The sequence below is a fragment of the Salvelinus alpinus genome, chromosome 10 (assembly GCF_045679555.1).
Source record: "Salvelinus alpinus chromosome 10, SLU_Salpinus.1, whole genome shotgun sequence".
Taxonomy (NCBI): domain Eukaryota; kingdom Metazoa; phylum Chordata; class Actinopteri; order Salmoniformes; family Salmonidae; genus Salvelinus; species Salvelinus alpinus.
In genome coordinates this window covers 72,253,131-72,271,993 of record NC_092095.1, presented here as the reverse complement: position 1 = coordinate 72,271,993, position 18,863 = coordinate 72,253,131, and the positions used below count along the sequence as shown (strand labels likewise).

Below are 18,863 nucleotides of genomic sequence, written 5' to 3'. Positions count from 1 at the left end.
TGGCCTCCACGTGCCTGTATGACCTCCCTACAACACCTGGGCATGCTCCTGATGAGGTGGCGGATGGTCTCCTGAGGGATCTCCTCCCAGACCTGGACTAAAGCATCCGCCAACTCCTGGACAGTCTGTGGTGCAACGTGGCGTTGGTGGATGGAGCGAGACATGTCCCAGATGTGCTCAATTGGATTCAGGTCTGGGGAACGGGCGGGCCAGTCCATAGCATCAATGCCGTCCTTTTGCAGGAACTGCTGACACTCCAGCCACATGAGGTCTAGAATTGTCTTGCATTAGGAGGAACCCAGGGCCAACCGCACCAGCATATGGTCTCACAAGGGGTCTGAGGATCTCATCTCGGTACCTAATGGCAGTCAGGCTACCTCTGGCGAGCCCATGTCGGGCTGTGCGGCCCCCCAAAGAAATGCCACCCCACACCATGACTGACCCACCGCCAAACCGGTCATGCTGGAGGATGTTGCAAGCAGCAGAACGTTCTCCACGACGTCTCCAGACTGTCACATGTGCTCAGTGTGAACCTGCTTTCATCTGTGAAGAGCACAGGGCGCCAGTGGCAAATTTGCCAATCTTGGTGTTCTCTGGCAAATGCCAAACTTCCTGCACGGTGTTGGGCTGTAAGCACAACCCCCACCTGTGGACGTCGGGCCCTCATACCACCCTCATTGAGTCTGTTTCTGACCGTTTGAGCAGACACATGCACATTTGTGGCCTGCTGGAGGTCATTTTGCAGGGCTCTGGCAGTGCTCCTCCTTGCACAAAGGCGGAGGTAGCGGTCCTGCTGCTGGGTTGTTGCCCTCCTACGGCCTCCTCCACGTCTCCTGATGTACTGACCTGTCTCCTGGTAGCGCCTCCATGCTCTGGACACTACGCTGACAGACACAGCAAACCTTCTTGCCACAGCTCGCATTAATGTGCCATCCTGGATGAGCTGCACTACCTGAGCCATTTGTGTGGGTTGTAGACTCCGTCTCATGCTACCACTAGAGTGAAAGCCCCGCCAGCATTCAAAAGTGACCAAAACATCAGCCAGGAAGCACAGGAACTGAGAAGTGGTCTGTGGTCACCACCTGCAGAACCACTCCTTTATTGGGGGTGTCTTGCTGATTGCCTATAATTTCCATCTGTTGTCTATTCCATTTGCACAACAGCATGTGAAATTTATTGTCAATCAGTGTTGCTTCCTAAGTGGACAGTTTGATTTCACAGAAGTGTGATTGACTTGGAGTTACATTGTGTTGTTTAAGTGTTCCCTTTATTTTTTTGAGCAGTGTATATTTTTTACATTTGCAAGAATTTCTAAAAACCTGTTTTGGCTTGGTCATTATGGGGTATTGTGCGTAGATTGATGAGGAAAAACATGTAATCAATTTAGGAAAAGGCTGTAACGTACCAAAATGGGAAAAATGGGAAGGGCTTTTTCCACATTTTGTTATGTTACAGAATTATTCTAAAATTAAATAAAAAAATATCCTCAGCAATCTACACACAATACCCCATAATGACAAAGCGAAAACAGGTTTAGACATTTTTGCAAATTTATAAAAACTTAAAAAACAGAAAAACAAGACAGACTCAAAATTGAGTTCAGATGCATCCTGTTTCCATTGATCATCCTTGAGATGTTTCTACAACTTGATATATAAAATATTAAATATACACTACCGTTCAAAAGTTTGGGGTCACTTAGAAATATCCTTGTTTTGAAAGAAAATCACATTGATTGTCCATTAAAATAACATCAAATTGATCTGAAATACAGTGTGGACATTGTTATTGTTGTAAATTACTATTGTAGCTGGAAACGGCAGATATTTTATGGAATATCTACATAGGCGTACAGAGGCCCATTATCAGCAATCATCACTCCTGTGATCCAATGGCACGTTGTGTTAGCTAATCCAAGTTTATCATTTGAATTGAGCTCAGGTGCATCCTGTTTCCATTGATCATCCTTGAGATGTTTCTACAACTTGATATATAAAATATTAAATATATATGTATCAGATATAAATCATCAGGATGTGGTAGTCTACTGGTTATGTTCAACACTTCTCCAATCGTTGTTGAGATCTGATATTCTGTGCAGCGCAAAACGAGATGCAGGCCTATATCATATTTCTCAAATCCCTTTCAGGCTAAATTCCAGTCGAACATGGAGAGGACAGTAATGCATAACTACACTGAAAAAAATATAAACGTGTTGGTCCCATGTTTCATGAGCTGAAATAAAAAAATCTTGGAAATCTTCCTACACACACAAAAAGCTTATTTCTCTCAAATGTGTGCACAAATATGTTTACATCACTGTTAGTGAGCACTTCTCCTTCGCCAAGATAATCCATCCACCTGACAGGTGTGGCATATCAAGAAGCTGATTAAACGGCATAATCATTACACAGTCGCACCTTGTGCTGGGGACTATAAAAGGACACTTTAAAATGTACATTTTTGTTACACAACACAACGCCACAGATTTCTCAAGTTTTGAGGGAGCGTGCAATTGGCATGCTGACTGCAGGAATGTCGACCAGAGTTGTTTCCAGAGAATTGAATGTTAATTCCTCTACCATAAGCTGCCTCCAACGTCGTATTAGACAATTTGGCAGTACGTCCAACCGGCCTCACAATCGTAGACCACGTGTGATAACGTCAGCCCAGGACCTGAGGTGTGTCTGGCTGCCAAGTGGGTGGGCCTATGCCTTCCAAGGCCCACCCATGGCTGCACCCCTGCCCAGTCATGTGAAATCTACAGGTTAGGGCCTAATTCATTTCAATTGACTGATGTCCTTATTATATATATATATATATATTAGAAATTACATTGAACCTTTATTTAACTAGGCAAGTCAGTTAAGAACAATTCTTACTAACAATGACAGCCTTCCGGGTAACAGTGGGTTAACTGCATTGTTCAGGGGCAGAACGACAGATTTTTACCTTGTCAGCTCAGGGATTCGATCTAGCAACCTTTCGGTTACTGGCCCAACGCTCTAACCACCAGGCTACCTGCCGCCCCTTATATGAACTGTAACTCAGTAAAATCTTTGAAGTTGTTGCATGTTGTGTTTATATCTATGTACAATAAACATACAAGAAGCTGGTGAAGAGCTACAAAAGGAAGTAAAAAGCCCTATTAGACTGAAAGATGATGGAATTTCATCAAACTTATGAGCTCCCGAGTGGCGCAGCGGTCTAAGGCACTGCATCTCAGTGCTAGAGGCGTCACTACAGACACCCTGGTTAGATTCCAGGCTGTATCACAACCGGCCGTGATTGGGAGTCCCATAGGGCGGCGCACAATTGGCCAAGTGTCGTCCGGGTTTGGCCGGTGTAGGCCGTCATTGTAAATAATAATTTGTTCTTAACTGACTTGCCTAGTTAAATAAAGGTTAATAATAATAATTGTGAGGCTCTCCATGAGCATTAGCTGCTACTTCACTCAATCCTGTTTTAAAAAGTCTCCCTGTGTGACATTCCTTGAGACCAACCAGAAATGTTTCCTTGGCCAAATATTCCCAGATTTTCATAAAAACAGCAAAACATGTTTTCTAATTTCTGCATCACCAAATGTTGCGCGAGACAAAAGAGTAGGCTAGGTGAGCATCAATCACTAGTTCGGTGCAGCAGACTGCAGGGGTGTAGTGCTGCAAGAGCGATGAGCCGCCACAATGGTGTTTTGTTTAGTAAAGTTAGATCAATGTCTTGGACGATCACCTACTGAATAATTAGTAGTCCACATAACCAAATATTATGGTTATGTGGTTTTTGTTGTAACATTACTGTTACAACAAAAACAACACCTAATTTCTTACGAGATTTTAGAATGGTTTGCTGAATCGTCTCAAACTCAACGGCGCACGCCATTAGGCAGAATGTGCTTTGATTAAAACAAAATACAGGAAGTCTATATAATTTAACACCATCTGCTCTAATTTGCTAACCAAACAGTAATTCAAGACAATTTAAATGCATATTCCCATGAAATTGATTGAGATCAAACGATTGGCATGCAGACGTAGCTTGGTCATTTCACTGGTAAAACGCGAAGAATTATAATTCAATATTGACAGTGATGATGCCATGGCCTATGTTGAAATGAGGTATGCCTAACTTGGTGATCTTCAGACAATGTGTGGGCAAAGGCAGGTGTTACAAGTTTTTAGATGTTTTGCCTCGCTGTGAAGTCTTGAGGTTTTCAGGGATGTGTGATGTCAGAATTACAGAATTCAACCTAGCAATAGACTGGGTCATAACTTATGGAGGTCTAATTTATGAAGATAACTTATAGATAGAACCTGCTCTTACCATGACTAACAGTTGTCCTAATCTTCTCCTCCTCATCTTCTTCATCTTTAATGTTAACATTCAGCTCCAGTGTTTGACTGCAGTCCTCCAGCTTCACTGATGCCATCTCTGGATCCTGCGGTGCAAACTGGGCTCCACTGTCACAATCAGGACCCAGTGACTGTAGGTTTCTACTCAGTGTGGAAGGAGAGAGGCAGGCTGGGTTTGTGCTCACTGTTGATGTTACCGGCCTCAGACTTAATCTGAGTCGGCCTGTAGTAATAAAGACAAACGGACATAAAAGTTATTTTCTTGACAGTTCTGGCACTTTATTCTGTAAAAATATTTTTTCTTGATCAATTATCTCATTTCAGTAGATCAGGTATCTAATCCTTGACAAAACATTCATTCACATTAGACACAAAGTACACATTTTAAATTGCACAACATAAGTGCACTTAATCTATAGTAGATTTCCTAAATTCACATAAATGCATAAATGACTAAAAAAACATTTATTACAAGATTGCAGTATGATTTATGTACTATTATCCTGAATAACCTCGTCTTCACTGTATTATTTCACTCACAAAAAACAATTATATTTCCTGTTCACAACATAGTAAGAATTATCAGGGGTCGTACAGTGGCAAGTCAAATTCAAGGACTTTTTCAGGAACTAATATTTATTTACTTTAAGCCCCGTGTGAAAACCCTGAATTACAGATAAATATAGAAACAACTGAATGTGTCTGAATATTAGTACACATGTAAAGGACTGATAATCATTACATTCAGCTTCAAAACTGTAGAGCAACTGAAATGTTCTCTCTCTGATGAGGCACTACCTGCACTGAAGTCCGTTGATGCAGACCTCCTATGGTATCATGGCGGTCCGCAAACAAACGTTTAAGGTCCATGTCTGTCTAATTCTGTACTAAGAAAATAAACCAAGAAATCCCTATTAACTTCTACCACACCCTCCCCTTCCCCAAAAACCCTCCCACACCCCCAATAAACTTGATCAATAGATCCCTTTCTGTGTTTGAATACATTGGGGTCTATATCATGCTGAGACAATCCACCCCCAGGTTATCCAGCTTATCAAAAACCATACCGACAGTAACATCTGTTACCCCCAACAACTCTGCTGCAGTTTACAAGATAACTTTCAACCTGGTATTTCTGCTTTACACAATCCAAGTTGTTGATAACCTTACCAATGAAAGCTATGAAGTACATATTATTCAATATTAAAGTATCCTTTGTCACAGAGCATTTATGGGAGCAAGATTTCTGAAAAGCCCTCAAAACCATGTCAGGACTAGTAGACCTCTCCACCCTCTCCGAGTTGGGCATCTCCGGCGCGGCCCACGCTTGGATTGCGTCCTACCTGACAGGTCGCTCCTACCAGGTGGCGTGGCGAGAATCTGTCTCCTCACCACGTGCTCTCACCACTGGTGTCCCCCAGGGCTCTGTTCTAGGCCCTCTCCTATTCTCGCTATACACCAAGTCACTTGGCTCTGTCATAACCTCACATGGTCTCTCCTATCATTGCTATGCAGACGACACACAACTAATCTTCTCCTTTCCCCCTTCTGATGACCAGGTGGCGAATCGCATCTCTGCATGTCTGGCAGACATATCAGTGTGGATGACGGATCACCACCTCAAGCTGAACCTCGGCAAGACGGAGCTGCTCTTCCTCCCGGGGAAGGACTGCCCGTTCCATGATCTCGCCATCACGGTTGACAACTCCATTGTGTCCTCCTCCCAGAGCGCTAAGAACCTTGGCGTGATCCTGGACAACACCCTGTCGTTCTCAACTAACATCAAGGCGGTGGCCCGTTCCTGTAGGTTCATGCTCTACAACATCCGCAGAGTACGACCCTGCCTCACACAGGAAGCGGCGCAGGTCCTAATCCAGGCACTTGTCATCTCCCATCTGGATTACTGCAACTCGCTGTTGGCTGGGCTCCCTGCCTGTGCCATTAAACCCCTACAACTCATCCAGAACGCCGCAGCCCGTCTGGTGTTCAACCTTCCCAAGTTCTCCCACGTCACCCCGCTCCTCCGCTCTCTCCACTGGCTTCCAGTTGAAGCTCGCATCCGCTACAAGACCATGGTGCTTGCCTACGGAGCTGTGAGGGGAACGGCACCTCAGTACCTCCAGGCTCTGATCAGGCCCTACACCCAAACAAGGGCACTGCGTTCATCCACCTCTGGCCTGCTCGCCTCCCTACCACTGAGGAAGTACAGTTCCCGCTCAGCCCAGTCAAAACTGTTCGCTGCTCTGGCCCCCCAATGGTGGAACAAACTCCCTCACGACGCCAGGACAGCGGAGTCAATCACCACCTTCCGGAGACACCTGAAACCCCACCTCTTTAAGGAATACCTAGGATAGGATAAAGTAATCCTTCTCACCCCCCCCCCCCCCTTAAAAGATTTAGATGCACTATTGTAAAGTGGCTGTTCCACTGGATGTCATAAGGTGAATGCACCAATTTGTAAGTCGCTCTGGATAAGAGCGTCTGCTAAATGACTTAAATGTAAATGTAAAATGTAGAAAGACCAGTTCTGACAGTAGGTCCTCTTACTACGGGACCAGCCATGGAAGCTCCATCAGTCTGACAGTAGGTCCTCTTACTACAGGACCAGCCACTTGGCACATATTTTCACTCAACAGCTACATGTTCCATTCTTTGGCATTTAAAAACACTGTGATGATTCTCCGTTGCTGCTCCAGTTTCAACTGTTCTGCCTGCGGCTATGGAAGCCTGACCTGTTCACCAGACGTGCTGTTTTCAACTCTCTAGAGACAGCAGGAGCGGTAGAGATACTCTCAATGATCGGCTATGAAAAGCCAACTGACATTTACTCCTGAGGTGCTGACCTGTAGCACCCTCGACAACCACTGTGATTATTATTATTTGACACTGCTTGTGTTCTATGAACATTTGAACATCTTGGCCATGTTCTGTTATAATCTCCAGCCAGAAGAGGTCTGGCCACCCCTCATAGCCTGGTTCCTCTCAAGGTTTCTTCCTAGGTTCTGGCCTTTCTAGAGAGATTTTCCTAGCCACTGTGCTTCTACACCTTGCTGTTTGGGGTTTTAGGCTGGGTTTCTGTAAAGCACTTTGTGACATCAGCTGATGTAAGAAGGGCTTTATAAATACATTTGATTGGTTGATTGATGAGGCTGGGTCAAAATCTCTGACATTGAAGCTAAGGAATCCTATTCTGTACTTTTCCAGATAAAACCGTCTCAAACCTCAACAGCACTGATAAGCTTTCACTTCTTTAACCCTCTTTCCTACTGATCAACGTTTAGGCTTCAACCACTCTGTCTCCCTTCACATGTTCTTTAACAAGATCATCCATGGACATAGATATTGGGACCTCAGATTACTCCCTTCAATTTAGCATGGCTTCTGAGCTTCGTCCCATTATGATTTTCCAATTGAAGAATCTTCCCTTGCTGAACCTGACTAGCACAAGATATTAACAATCTACCATTTAAAATGTTTTATTTCACCTTTATTTAACCAGGTAGGCTAGTTGAGAACAAGTTCTCATTTACACGGATCCGGCCCAGTTTAACTACACCTCTCTTTTATGGCCTTGGTTAATCAGATAAGGTGTAAATGAGGCCCTGTGGTCTCCTCAAACACCATCCCAACTTTCCACTGTGACACATTATTACTCTAGCTCCCTAACTTGGGCCTCTTTAGTTTCTATACTACATGCGCCACTGCTTCCAGTATCATTATCTCTGTTCTTCCACTACAGACCATTCACATTCTAGGCCCTCATCCTCCCGCTCCATATCATCACAACTGTCCCCCACATTGATCGCATTCCAGCACAGCTGTTGCTTCTCAAACTCTCTCCATTTCCATTGTTTCTGGGGTGTCAAACTCACTCCATTGAGGACCGAGTCTCCGCGGGCCTTATTTTTTTTCCTTTCAATTAAAACCTAGACAATCAGATGAGGGGAGTTCCTTACTAATTAGTGACATTAATTCATTAATCAAGTACAAGGGTGGAGCGAAAACCCGCAGACACTTGGTCCTCCATGGAATGAGTTTGATACGTGCTCCGATTCATCCACAGTAATCGACGCCATTCCATGCAGTTGGCCTCTCTCTCCAAATGGTGAAGGAAAACTTTAGTTAGCTTCCCTCTATTTTGACACTCCATTACACAGCCTCATGTCGCCATTTCACCGCGAGCAAACTCCTAGAAAGACGACCGAAACCGTTGAAGCCGCCATTTGACTAGCCTCGTCCGAACCATCCTGATCTCGTAAGCTTACATTAACGAAACAGTGTATGTAAACTCGCGAGATCAGGACGGTTCGGATGAGGCTATATACCAGCTCATAAACAACATTTTACACAAAACCAAGAACTCAAATAAGTGGAATCTTTACGAAATGACTTTGACGAAATTATGTACATACACTCAGACAAACCCAAAGTCTAGCTAAGTGACTTGTAAAATCGTTTTTAATCACGTTCTTCACTCACTCGGTTTGACTCCAAAATAACGCATACAATTAAAACCTTTACCAAACGTGATAATACTTGACGGATTTGTTACCTAGCATATTATATATTCTTTCGACATTAGGAAGTTTAAACATGCTATTACATACCTACAATTATACATTTGAAACGGACACAACCACTATCGACATAACACAATTCTGTCGTTTTCTACCCGGAACTTCCTGTTCCCCACTACGACAATGCAACAGCGTCATCTTCTTCTCTGGTATACTGACATTTACACACATATAACGTGTCTGCCGCCACCAACTGTACGGTTAGTAAACTGTAGAAATAAAGACATGTCCATTTCGGAAACAACGACATAAAAAAAAATACATAAATAGATAAATAAAAACATCCCACTCCTTCAGTCACTGTACTATTCAAATCACATCCCTACACAGTCTCATAGGCCTCGTAGGGAGGAACATCTTCAGTCAGTATTCCCTGCAATCAGTGGTGTAAAGAGATCTGTCGGACTCACTAAACACAAATGCTTGGTTTGTAAATTATGGGTGTGATCTTAAATTCAATCTGGAGTGCCAGAGTGCGCTTGGGCGTTCGTAAATTCAGAGCGTTGTCAGATTGTCAGTTCGTATCGCTCTCGGAGCGTTCAGAGCCACACTGGCGGAGGAGTAGGGTTGATTCAAGCGTTCTGACTAGCTTGCTAGCTACTTCCAGTACAAATGAGCGAACTCTGACCATTTCACTCGCCTTAGCTGAGCTGGTTAGGTTGTGTTCATGTTATCCAGAGCATTGGTGACTTTAACTGTGCTACAGGCAACAATTTATTTACGCTTTTTTTATCGACGTTTACTGACACCGGCCGTTTTCAAGGGGTGTTGAGCGTTCGTTTGTCATCAATTATTCTGCCCTCTGGCACTCACACGAGAGTGCTCTGAAATCGGAGTGTATATAGCCAGAGCGAATTTAGGAACGTACGCTATGTCTGAGTGTTGGACTGTGCCCCTTACATTTAAACTACAATAAAATCGTGCTGTCTGATTTGCTTAATATAAAGAATTTGAAATGATTTGTACTTTTACTTTTGATACTTAAGTATATTTTAGCAATAACATGTACTTTTGATAATTATGTATATGTTAAACTAAATACTTTTAGACTTTTACTCAAGTAGTATTTTACTGGATAGCTTTCACTTTTACCTTGATAGGAAAGGACTCAAGTATCTTTACATTTACTCAAATATGACAATTGGCTACTTTTCCACCACTGCCCGCAATGCTTCCAATGTTAATTCCTGAACTCCCAAAAACCTTTCATCCGCACATACAATTCATCTTTACAATCGGTATCCTTCAACTGGTAAACGACATTATGAATCTCAACAGGCTGCGGGGCATCCACTACCATAGCTTCCTCAGCACCAATCACTCTTTCAACTATTTCCCGCGCCTCCCAGTAGGAGAACTACTGTACAGTTAATTGATGTGGATGTTCCCTGATATAATAAAAATTATACAAGTTCCGGTGTTATGAAACTGATGGAGACCATTTGTTTAAAAAACTATTTATTTAACTAGGCACATAGCATACATAACAGGTTAGGATAATTAAAGTGGCAGGTTAGGATCATTAAAGTGGCAGGTTAGGATAATTAGCATGGCAGGTTAGGTGACTGAGGTTAAGGTTAGGAAAAGGGTGAGGGTTAGGGATTTGTTAACCATGCAAGTTTGGATAACTAACGTGGCGGTTAGGAGACTGAGATTAAGGTTAGGAAAAGGGTTAAGGTTAGGCTTAGCTACAATGCTACATTTGTCAAAAAATGTTGTCCCCAACGCAAAAGAAACGGCCACGGACCAATGGGGAGTATCAATTGGTGTAAACTTGATTTCATGAAACACCCGATATCAGAGGACGCCCCTAATTGTTTGTAAACAAAACAAAGACTCTAATTTAGTTTGTAAACAATACATCTATTGGATTATTCAAGTAATTGCCTTAGAGTCTGATTTTTCCCATCATTCACAGCCAAAGTTAACTATTTTAGATTCATGCTGTGAGGTGGGTGAGCTTATGCCACATGCAGATGCTGAAGGGAAAAAACACCTCTTGACCTGCGTGTTTATAATGTAGGTCAAGGTGCAGCCTCGTCTCATAGACTAGATGTAACATAGTAAATATAAATCCGGGACTCTCAAAATAGTGTGATATGCTATGTTATTATGGTTACATAAGACAGATGGTTACGTAAAAGTTCTTATGGCTGAGATCCCGGTAACGGGATCGATATGACAACAGCCAGTGAAAGTGCAGGGCGCCAAATTCAAACAACAGAAATCTCATAATTAACATTCCTCAGACATACAAGTATTTCACACCATTTTAAAGATACACTTCTTGTTAATCCCACCACAGTGTCCGATTTCAAATAGGCTTTACAGCGAAGCACCACAAACGATTATGTTAGGTCAGAGCCAAGTCACAGAAAAACACAGCCATTTTTCCAGCCAAAGAGAGTAGTCACAAAAAGCACAAATAGAGATAAAATGAATCACTAACTTTTGATGATCTTCATCAGATGACACTCATATACACTTCATGTTACACAATACATGTATGTTTTGTTTGATAAAGTTCATATTTATATAAAAAGATCTCAGTATACATTGGCGCTTTATGTTCAGTAGTTCCAAAAACATCCAGTGATTTTGCAGAGCCACATCAATTTACAGAAATAGTCATTATAAATGTTGATGAAAATACAAGTGTTATGCATGGAACTTTAGATACACTTCTCCTTAATGCAACCGCTGTGTCTGATTTCAAAAAGCTTTACGGAAAAAGCAAACCATGCAATAATCTGAGTACGGTGTTCAGAGCCCAAACCCGCCAAAAAGATATCCGCCATATTGTGCAGTCAACAGATGTCAGAAATAACATTATAAATATTCACCTACCTTTGATGATCTTCATCAGAATGCACTCCCAGGAATCCCAGTTCCACAATAAATGTTTGTTTTGTTCGATAATGTCCATCATTTATGTCCAAATAGCTTCTTTTGTTAGCGCGTTTGGTAAACAAATCAAAACTCACGAAGAGCGTTCACTAGTTGCAGACGAAATGTCAAAAAGTTCCGTTACAGTCCGTAGAAACATGTCAAACGATGAATAGAATCAATCTTTAGGATGTTTTAATCATGAATCTTCAATAATGTTCCAACCGGAGAATTCCTTCGTCTGTAGAAAAGCAATGGAATGCGAGGTCGCTCTCACGTGAACGAGCGTCACAGGCTCTCTGGCAGACCTCTGACTCATTCCCCTCTCATTCATTCCCCCTTCACAGCAGAAGCCTGAAACAACGTTCTAAAGACTGTTGACATCTTGTGGAAGCCTTAGGAAGTCAATAGGGGCTGAGTTGAAAAACGACCAACCTCAGATTCCCGCTTCCTGGTTGGATTTATTTCTCAGGTTTCTGCCTGCCATATGAGTTCTGTTATACTCACAGACATCATTCAAACAGTTTTAGAAACTTCACAGTGTTTTCTATCCAAATATACTAATACTATGCATATATTAGCAACTGGGACTGAGTAGGAGGCAGTTTACTCTGGGCACCATATTCATCCAAGCTACTCAATACTGCCCCAATAACAAGTTAATAAATGGAATTTGGTGGTGCTGTACTGTAACAGCGAGCTGAGCCAGTTGAAAGTATTGTCACCAGGGATACATTGTTGGTGACTGTGTGCTCCTTCATTAGTTTTGTATTTCTTATTAATTTATTTCTGGTACTCTCCGACCTGAGTGGCATGAGACCTGTGTGGCGTTGCACTGTTAAAATCATCCCAGTGTGGAGATGAAACACGTGTGTTGCAAAGCCACATGCTCTGTCCTCTCTACTCTACCTAGGTGTTTTAATGTGGGTAATACAGAGATAATACTAACACCGAGATAACCACTGCCCTACCTAGGTGTTTTAATGTGACTAATACAGAGATATTACTAATACAGAGATAACCACTGGACATGCATTTTCCATTATGCCATTGTGTTTACCACTTCAGATCCTTAAATTGTAGTTTAAACCATATACAGGGCATTATACAAGACCCCTTGACTTTTCCACATTTTGTTACTTTACAGTCTTATTCGAAAATTGATTAAATGCATTTTTTTACCCCTCATCAATATACACACAATACCCCATAATGACAAAGCGAATATTTTAGCAAATTTATAAAAAATAAATACCTTATTTGGTAAGTATTCAGACACTTTACTCTCAGACTCAAAATTGAGCTCAAGTGCATCCTGTTTCCATTGATCATCCTTGAGAATTTTCTACAACTTGACTGGAATCCACATGTGGTAAATTCAAATGATTGGACATGATTGGAACAGGAACACACCTGTCTATATAAGGTCCCACAGTTGACAGTGCAAGTCAGAGCAAAAACCAAGCAATCAGGTTGAAGAAATTGTCCGTCAAGCTCCGAGACAGGTTTGTGGCGAGGCACAGATCTGGAGAAGAGTACCAACACATTTCTCAAATCTCTGTTGGCTGGGCTCCCCGCTTGTGCCGTCCAACTCCTGCCCCACGTTGGGCGCAAACCTTTTAAGGGCTCCTGAGTGGCGCAGCTGTCTAAGAAACTGCATCTCAGTGCAAGAGACATCACTACAGTCCCTGGTTCGAATCCAGGCTGAATCACATCCGGCCGTGATTGTGAGTCACTTAGTATTACCTTCTTAGCTACAGTATACATATCTCCCTGGCATATTACATAATTTATGCAGCAGGAGACAAGACATTTTTGGACTCACCTTGTTATGCTGTGCTCACTTGAACAGGAAGGTGGCGCGGCAGTCCTTCGTGGGCATATTTTGTCATCAAACTTTGTCATCAAAGTCTGGCATTCTCTGGAGTTATGGTGCTTTTAAGACAACTGGGAACTCAGAAAAAAATTATGACGTCAGTGATCTTCAGGTCGTAGCTGTAGAAAGAGGCCCGAGTTCCCAATTTACAATTCCGAGTTGGATGAAAGTTCAAAACGTATTTTCCCAGTCGTAGCTTGCTTTTCCCTGAGTTCCCAGTTGTCTTGAACTCACTCAAGTCAGATTTTTCAGTGCCGAGTTAAGTTGTTTTGAGCGCGGCACAAATCAAGCTTCATTGACAGCTTGGCCAATGTTGAATGTTTACAATTTTAAACTACGAAAAGAGCCCCTTAATCTTAGACTTGAGACCAAAGAGCCACTCCACTGAATAGCACGCTAATGATTGCTTTGCAATGCTTGCAGTTAGCCACTGATTCCTTCCAAACTACTCATTGTTGAATTTGCAATTTGTTGTGTAATGTTTATGTCCAATGGCCGATGAGCACCGATACATTTTATCTACAATTTCTCATGATTTCTCTTCATATGACAAAGATTAAAAAGGATTTGCCAGTAGATTGTCGACTCGAATCATGATGACTGCTAGCTCAGATTTTGAAAGTAAGATGTTGACATGATCAGTCCAATCAAAGCGACTGTAGATATAACATGATTTGACGTTATTTTATCTGTGGACAATGACCTTGAGCCTTCTTGGATGGGCACTTCTAATGTAACTCAAAGAGACCATGTTTATATGCGGCTTTATTAACAACTCAATTACATGTTTTTTACATTGTTTGCAAACAGATCATTTTTTTCACACTTTTTTCTCGCTAAAACTGTGGGGCTCAAAACAGGTGGCCAACCTGCCCTGAATGATGGGTCGCCACTGAACTTATCTAGAACACTGCAGTCCGTCTGGATGTTTAACCTTCCCAAGTTCCCCCATGTCACCCTGCTCCTCCGTACATTCCACTGGCTTCCAGTCGAAGCTCACATCCACTACAAGACAATGGTGTTTACTTACGGTGCAGCAAGAGGAACAGCCCCATCTCTACCTTCAGGCGATGCTCAAACTCTGTATCCCAACCCGGGGACTCAGTTCTGCCACCTCTGGTCTCATGGCCGTCCCACTGCTACAGGAGGTCAAGCTCCCTCTCAGCCCAGTCTAAGCACTTCTCTGTCCTGGCACCCCAATGGTGGCACCAGCTTCCCTCTGATGCTAGGACAGCAGAGTCCCTGCCCATCTGCCCGAAAAGATCTGAAACCCTACGTCTTTAAAGAGTATCCCCCCCAAAATACAAATAATACTAATACTAATAATAATAATGTGACACTGACTAATTGAGGAGAAATGTATTTACTGTGATATGTGGTTGTCTCACCTGGCTATCTTAAGATGAATGTACTTAATGTGCTGGTGACATCACAGGGTCAGAGAGAACTACTGACTGTAGTCATACAAAAACACTCCAGGAACCATTCATACTGTCAGATCTAATATGAAGAACTGAATACAACCATAAGAACCATTCATACTGTCAGATCTAATATGAAGAACTGAATACTAAAGAGAAGAAGAGGTTGACCAGTACATATTCATGTAACTTTATTTTTCATTGGCAGATCAATAAAGTTTGCTTCAATGCAGTTATCCAAACACATTCATGATCAGTAACTAAAATAACTCCTCTAGTTTTAAAGACAATTAATAAACACATGTATTCATTTCATAAACGATGTCTCATTGAATAAAGTTGTAAAACAATCCCCCCAAACTAGTGGTGAAAAGTGATCTCTATCTGATACATGTTAGGGGCGGAAGGCAGCCTAGTGGTTAGAGCGTTGGGCCAGTAACCAAAAGGTTTCTAGATCAAATCACCGAGCTGACAAGGTAAAACTCTGTTGTTCTGCCTCTGAACAAGGAAGTTAACCCACTGTTCCTAGGCCATCATTGTAAATAAGAATTTGTTCTTAACTGACTTGCCTAGTTAGATAAAGGTAAAAAAGAAGTGTCTACTAACTCATTCCCACAGAATACTGCAGAGGGACAACCTGGTCTCAGAGCAAAATGTATTATATGTTACAAAAATATCTGTGCCATTCCATTTAGTATGTTACATTACATTGGCCTACCAATATAAGCTGAACAAAAATTTAAACGAAACATGTAAAGTCTTGGTTTCATGAACTGAAGTAAAAAATTCCAGAAATGTTCCATTTGCACAAAAAGGTTATTTCTCTCAAATGTTGTTAACACATTTGTTTATATCCCTGTTAGTGAGCATTTCAGCCTTTGTCAAGATAATCTTGTGCTGGGGGACAATAAAAGGCCACACAACACAATGTCACAGATGTCTCAAGTTTAGGGAATGTGCAAATCTCATGATGACTGCAGGAATGTCCACCAGAGCTGTTGGCAGAGAACTCAATATTTATATCTCTACCATAAGCCACCTCTAACATCCTTTTAGAGAATTTGCCAGTACATCCAACCGGCCTCACAACTGCAGATCACATGTAACCACGGCAGCCCAGGACCTCTTCACCTTTAGGATTGTCTGGGAGGGGGGGGGGGGGGGGGGGGCTGAGTAGTATTCCTGTCTGTAATAAAGACCTTTTGTGGGGAAAAACTCATGCTGATTGGCTGGGCCTGGCTCCCAAGTGGGCCTATGCCCTCCCAAGTCCCATCCATGGCTGAGCCCCTGCCCAGTCATGTGAAATCCATAGATTAGGGCCTCGTTTATTTATTTCAATTGACTGCTTTCCTTATAAAAACTGTAAATCTTTGAAATTGTTGTGTTTAGATTGTTGTTCAGTATAATACGACTTGTAGGACGTATCAAATGTTACGAATTACAATTTGTATGTTATTTTACGCATTGCTATTCATACAATATGTTTCCGAACTTGTAATATGTATGAAATGTTACGAATGCCAATTTGTTGTTGCTAACATTAGCTAGGTTAGGGGTGAGGAGTTTAAGGTAGAGTTAAATTGGTTTAGGGGAAAGGTTAGCTAACATGCTAACATAGCTAAAAAGTAGTAAGTAGTTGCAAAGTTGCTAATTAGCTAAAATGCTAAAGTCATCCTTGATGAGATTCAAACACGCAGCCTTTGGCTAGACGTTTGACTTACACGCCCACCCCTCCACAGAGCAGGAGTAAGGTTTCTCCCCTGTGTGTATACATTGGTGTGTTAAGTTGCTATGGTGAGAGAAACTCACCAGAATGTCAGAGGAGACGTAAGCAGGCTTCTCTCATGTGTGTGTTCTCTGATGAACTTTTAGCTCAGTTGCTGTTTTGAAGCATTTTACACAGGCAGAGCAGGAGTATGGCTTCTCTCCTTCATGAATATGTTGATGTCTTTTTAAGGTATCCAGTCGAGAGAAACTTGCCCCACAGTCAGAACAGGAGTAAGGCTTTTCTCCTGTATGTGTTCTCTGATGAATTTTTAGATCAGTTGATGTTTTGAAATATTTTACACAGTCAGAGCAGGAGTAAGGCCTCTCTCCTGTGTGTGTTCTCTGATGAACTTTTAGATGAGTTGATGTTTTAAAACATTTTACACAGTCAGGGCAGAAGAAAGGCTTCTCTCCTGTGTGTGTTCTCTGATGAACTTTAAGCTCATTTGATGTTTTAAAACATTTTCCACAGTCAGAACAGTAATAAGGCCTCTCTCCTGTGTGTGTTCTCTGATGAACTTTTAGATGAGTTGATGTTGTGAAGCATTTTCCACAGTCAGAGCAGACGTAAGGCTTCTCTCCTGTGTGTGTTCTCTGATGAACTTTTAGCTCATTTGATGTTTTAAAACATTTTCCACAGTCAGAGCAGGAATAAGGCTTCTCTCCTGTGTGTGTTCTCTGATGAACTTTTAGCTCATTTGATGTTTTTAAACATTTTCCACAGTATGAGCAAGAATAAGGCTTCTCTCCTGTGTGTGTTCTCTGATGAACTTTTAACTCAGTTGATGTTTTGAAGCAAATTATACAGTCAGAGCAAACGTAAGGCTTCTCTCCTGTGTGTGTTCTCTGATGAACTTTTAGCTCAGATGATGTTTTGAAATATTTTACACAGTCAGAGCAGGAGTAAGGCTTCTCTCCTGTATGTATACGTTCATGTGAATTTAAGTTTGAAAGTTGAGAGAAACTAGTACCACAGTCAGGGCAGAAGAAAGGCTTCTCTCCTGTGTGTGTTCTCTGATGAACTTTTAGCTCAATTGATGTTTTGAAATATTTGACACAGTCAGAGCAGGAGTAAGGCTTCTCTCCTGTATGTATACGTTCATGTGAATTTAAGTGGGAAAGTTGAGAGAAACTAGTTCCACAGTCAGAGCAGTAATACGGCTTCTCTCCTGTGTGTGTTCTCTGATGAACTTTTAGCTCAGTTGATGTTTTGAAGCATTTTCCACAGTCAGAGCAGACGTAAGGCTTCTCTCCTGTGTGTGTTCTCTGATGAACTTTTAGCTCATTTGATGTTTTGAAATATTTGACACAGTCAGAGCAGGAGTAAGGCTTCTCTCCTGTATGTATACGTTCATGTGAATTTAAGTGGGAAAGTTGAGAGAAACTAGTTCCACAGTCAGAGCAGTAATACGGCTTCTCTCCTGTGTGTGTCCTCCGATGAACTTTTAGCTCAGTTGATGTTTTGAAGCATTTTCCACAGTCAGAGCAGACGTAAGGCTTATCTCCCGTGTGTATACGTTGGTGTGTTTTTAAGGTGCCCAGATTAGAGAAACTCGCTCCACAGTCAGAGCAGGAGTAGGGCTTCTCTCCTGTGTGTATACGTTGGTGTGTTTTTAAGGTGCCCAGATGAGAGAAACTAGTTCCACAGTCAGAGCAGTAATAAGGCTTCTCTCCTGTGTGAGTCTTCTGATGAACTTTTAGCTGAGTTGATGTTTTAAAACGTTTTCCACAGTCAGAGCAGTAATAAGGCTTCTCTCCTGTGTGAGTCTTCTGATGAACTTTTAGATGAGTTGATGTTTTGAAGCATTTTAAACAGTCAGAGCAGGAGTAAGGCTTCTCTCCTGTGTGTATTTTTAGATGTATTTTTAGCTTTGATAGAAATGGGAAAATCTCTTCACAATGTGGGCAGTGATGAGACCTCTTATCTCTCTGATCTTCCTGAGGTTGCTCTCTGGATGTAGAGAATGTCTCAACATGGTAACCTGTG

General features: G+C 42.0%; 3 protein-coding genes across 5 annotated transcripts in view; all 3 read right to left on the bottom strand.

Annotated features, from left to right (window-relative positions):
- The window catches only part of LOC139533076 (zinc finger protein 135-like), a 302,249-nt gene that overhangs the window by 171,534 nt on the left and 111,852 nt on the right, over positions 1-18,863 (bottom strand). The window lies entirely within an intron of this gene.
- The window catches only part of LOC139533034 (zinc finger protein 585A-like), a 58,377-nt gene that overhangs the window by 13,517 nt on the left and 25,997 nt on the right, over positions 1-18,863 (bottom strand). Inside the window, exons 1-2 of one of the 3 annotated variants that reach the window (XM_071331214.1) lie at positions 8,957-9,077; positions 4,321-4,572 (exon numbers count right to left, since the gene is read on the bottom strand). The exons of 1 other annotated variant lie outside the window; for it this stretch is intronic. In XM_071331214.1, the coding sequence (XP_071187315.1) occupies positions 4,321-4,426 (106 nt within the window). In that variant the 5' untranslated portion in view covers positions 4,427-4,572; positions 8,957-9,077. Of the gene's footprint in view, positions 1-4,320; positions 4,573-5,147; positions 5,677-8,956; positions 9,078-18,863 lie in introns of those variants that run through there. One more of the 3 variants, XM_071331215.1, reaches the window with a different exon arrangement.
- LOC139533036 (zinc finger protein 268-like) overlaps positions 15,284-18,863 on the bottom strand; it is a 47,547-nt gene continuing 43,967 nt past the window's right edge. Inside the window, exon 2 of the mRNA XM_071331219.1 lies at positions 15,284-18,858. Within this exon, the coding sequence (XP_071187320.1) occupies positions 16,952-18,858 (1,907 nt within the window). The 3' untranslated portion in view covers positions 15,284-16,951. The remainder of the gene's footprint in view (positions 18,859-18,863) is intronic.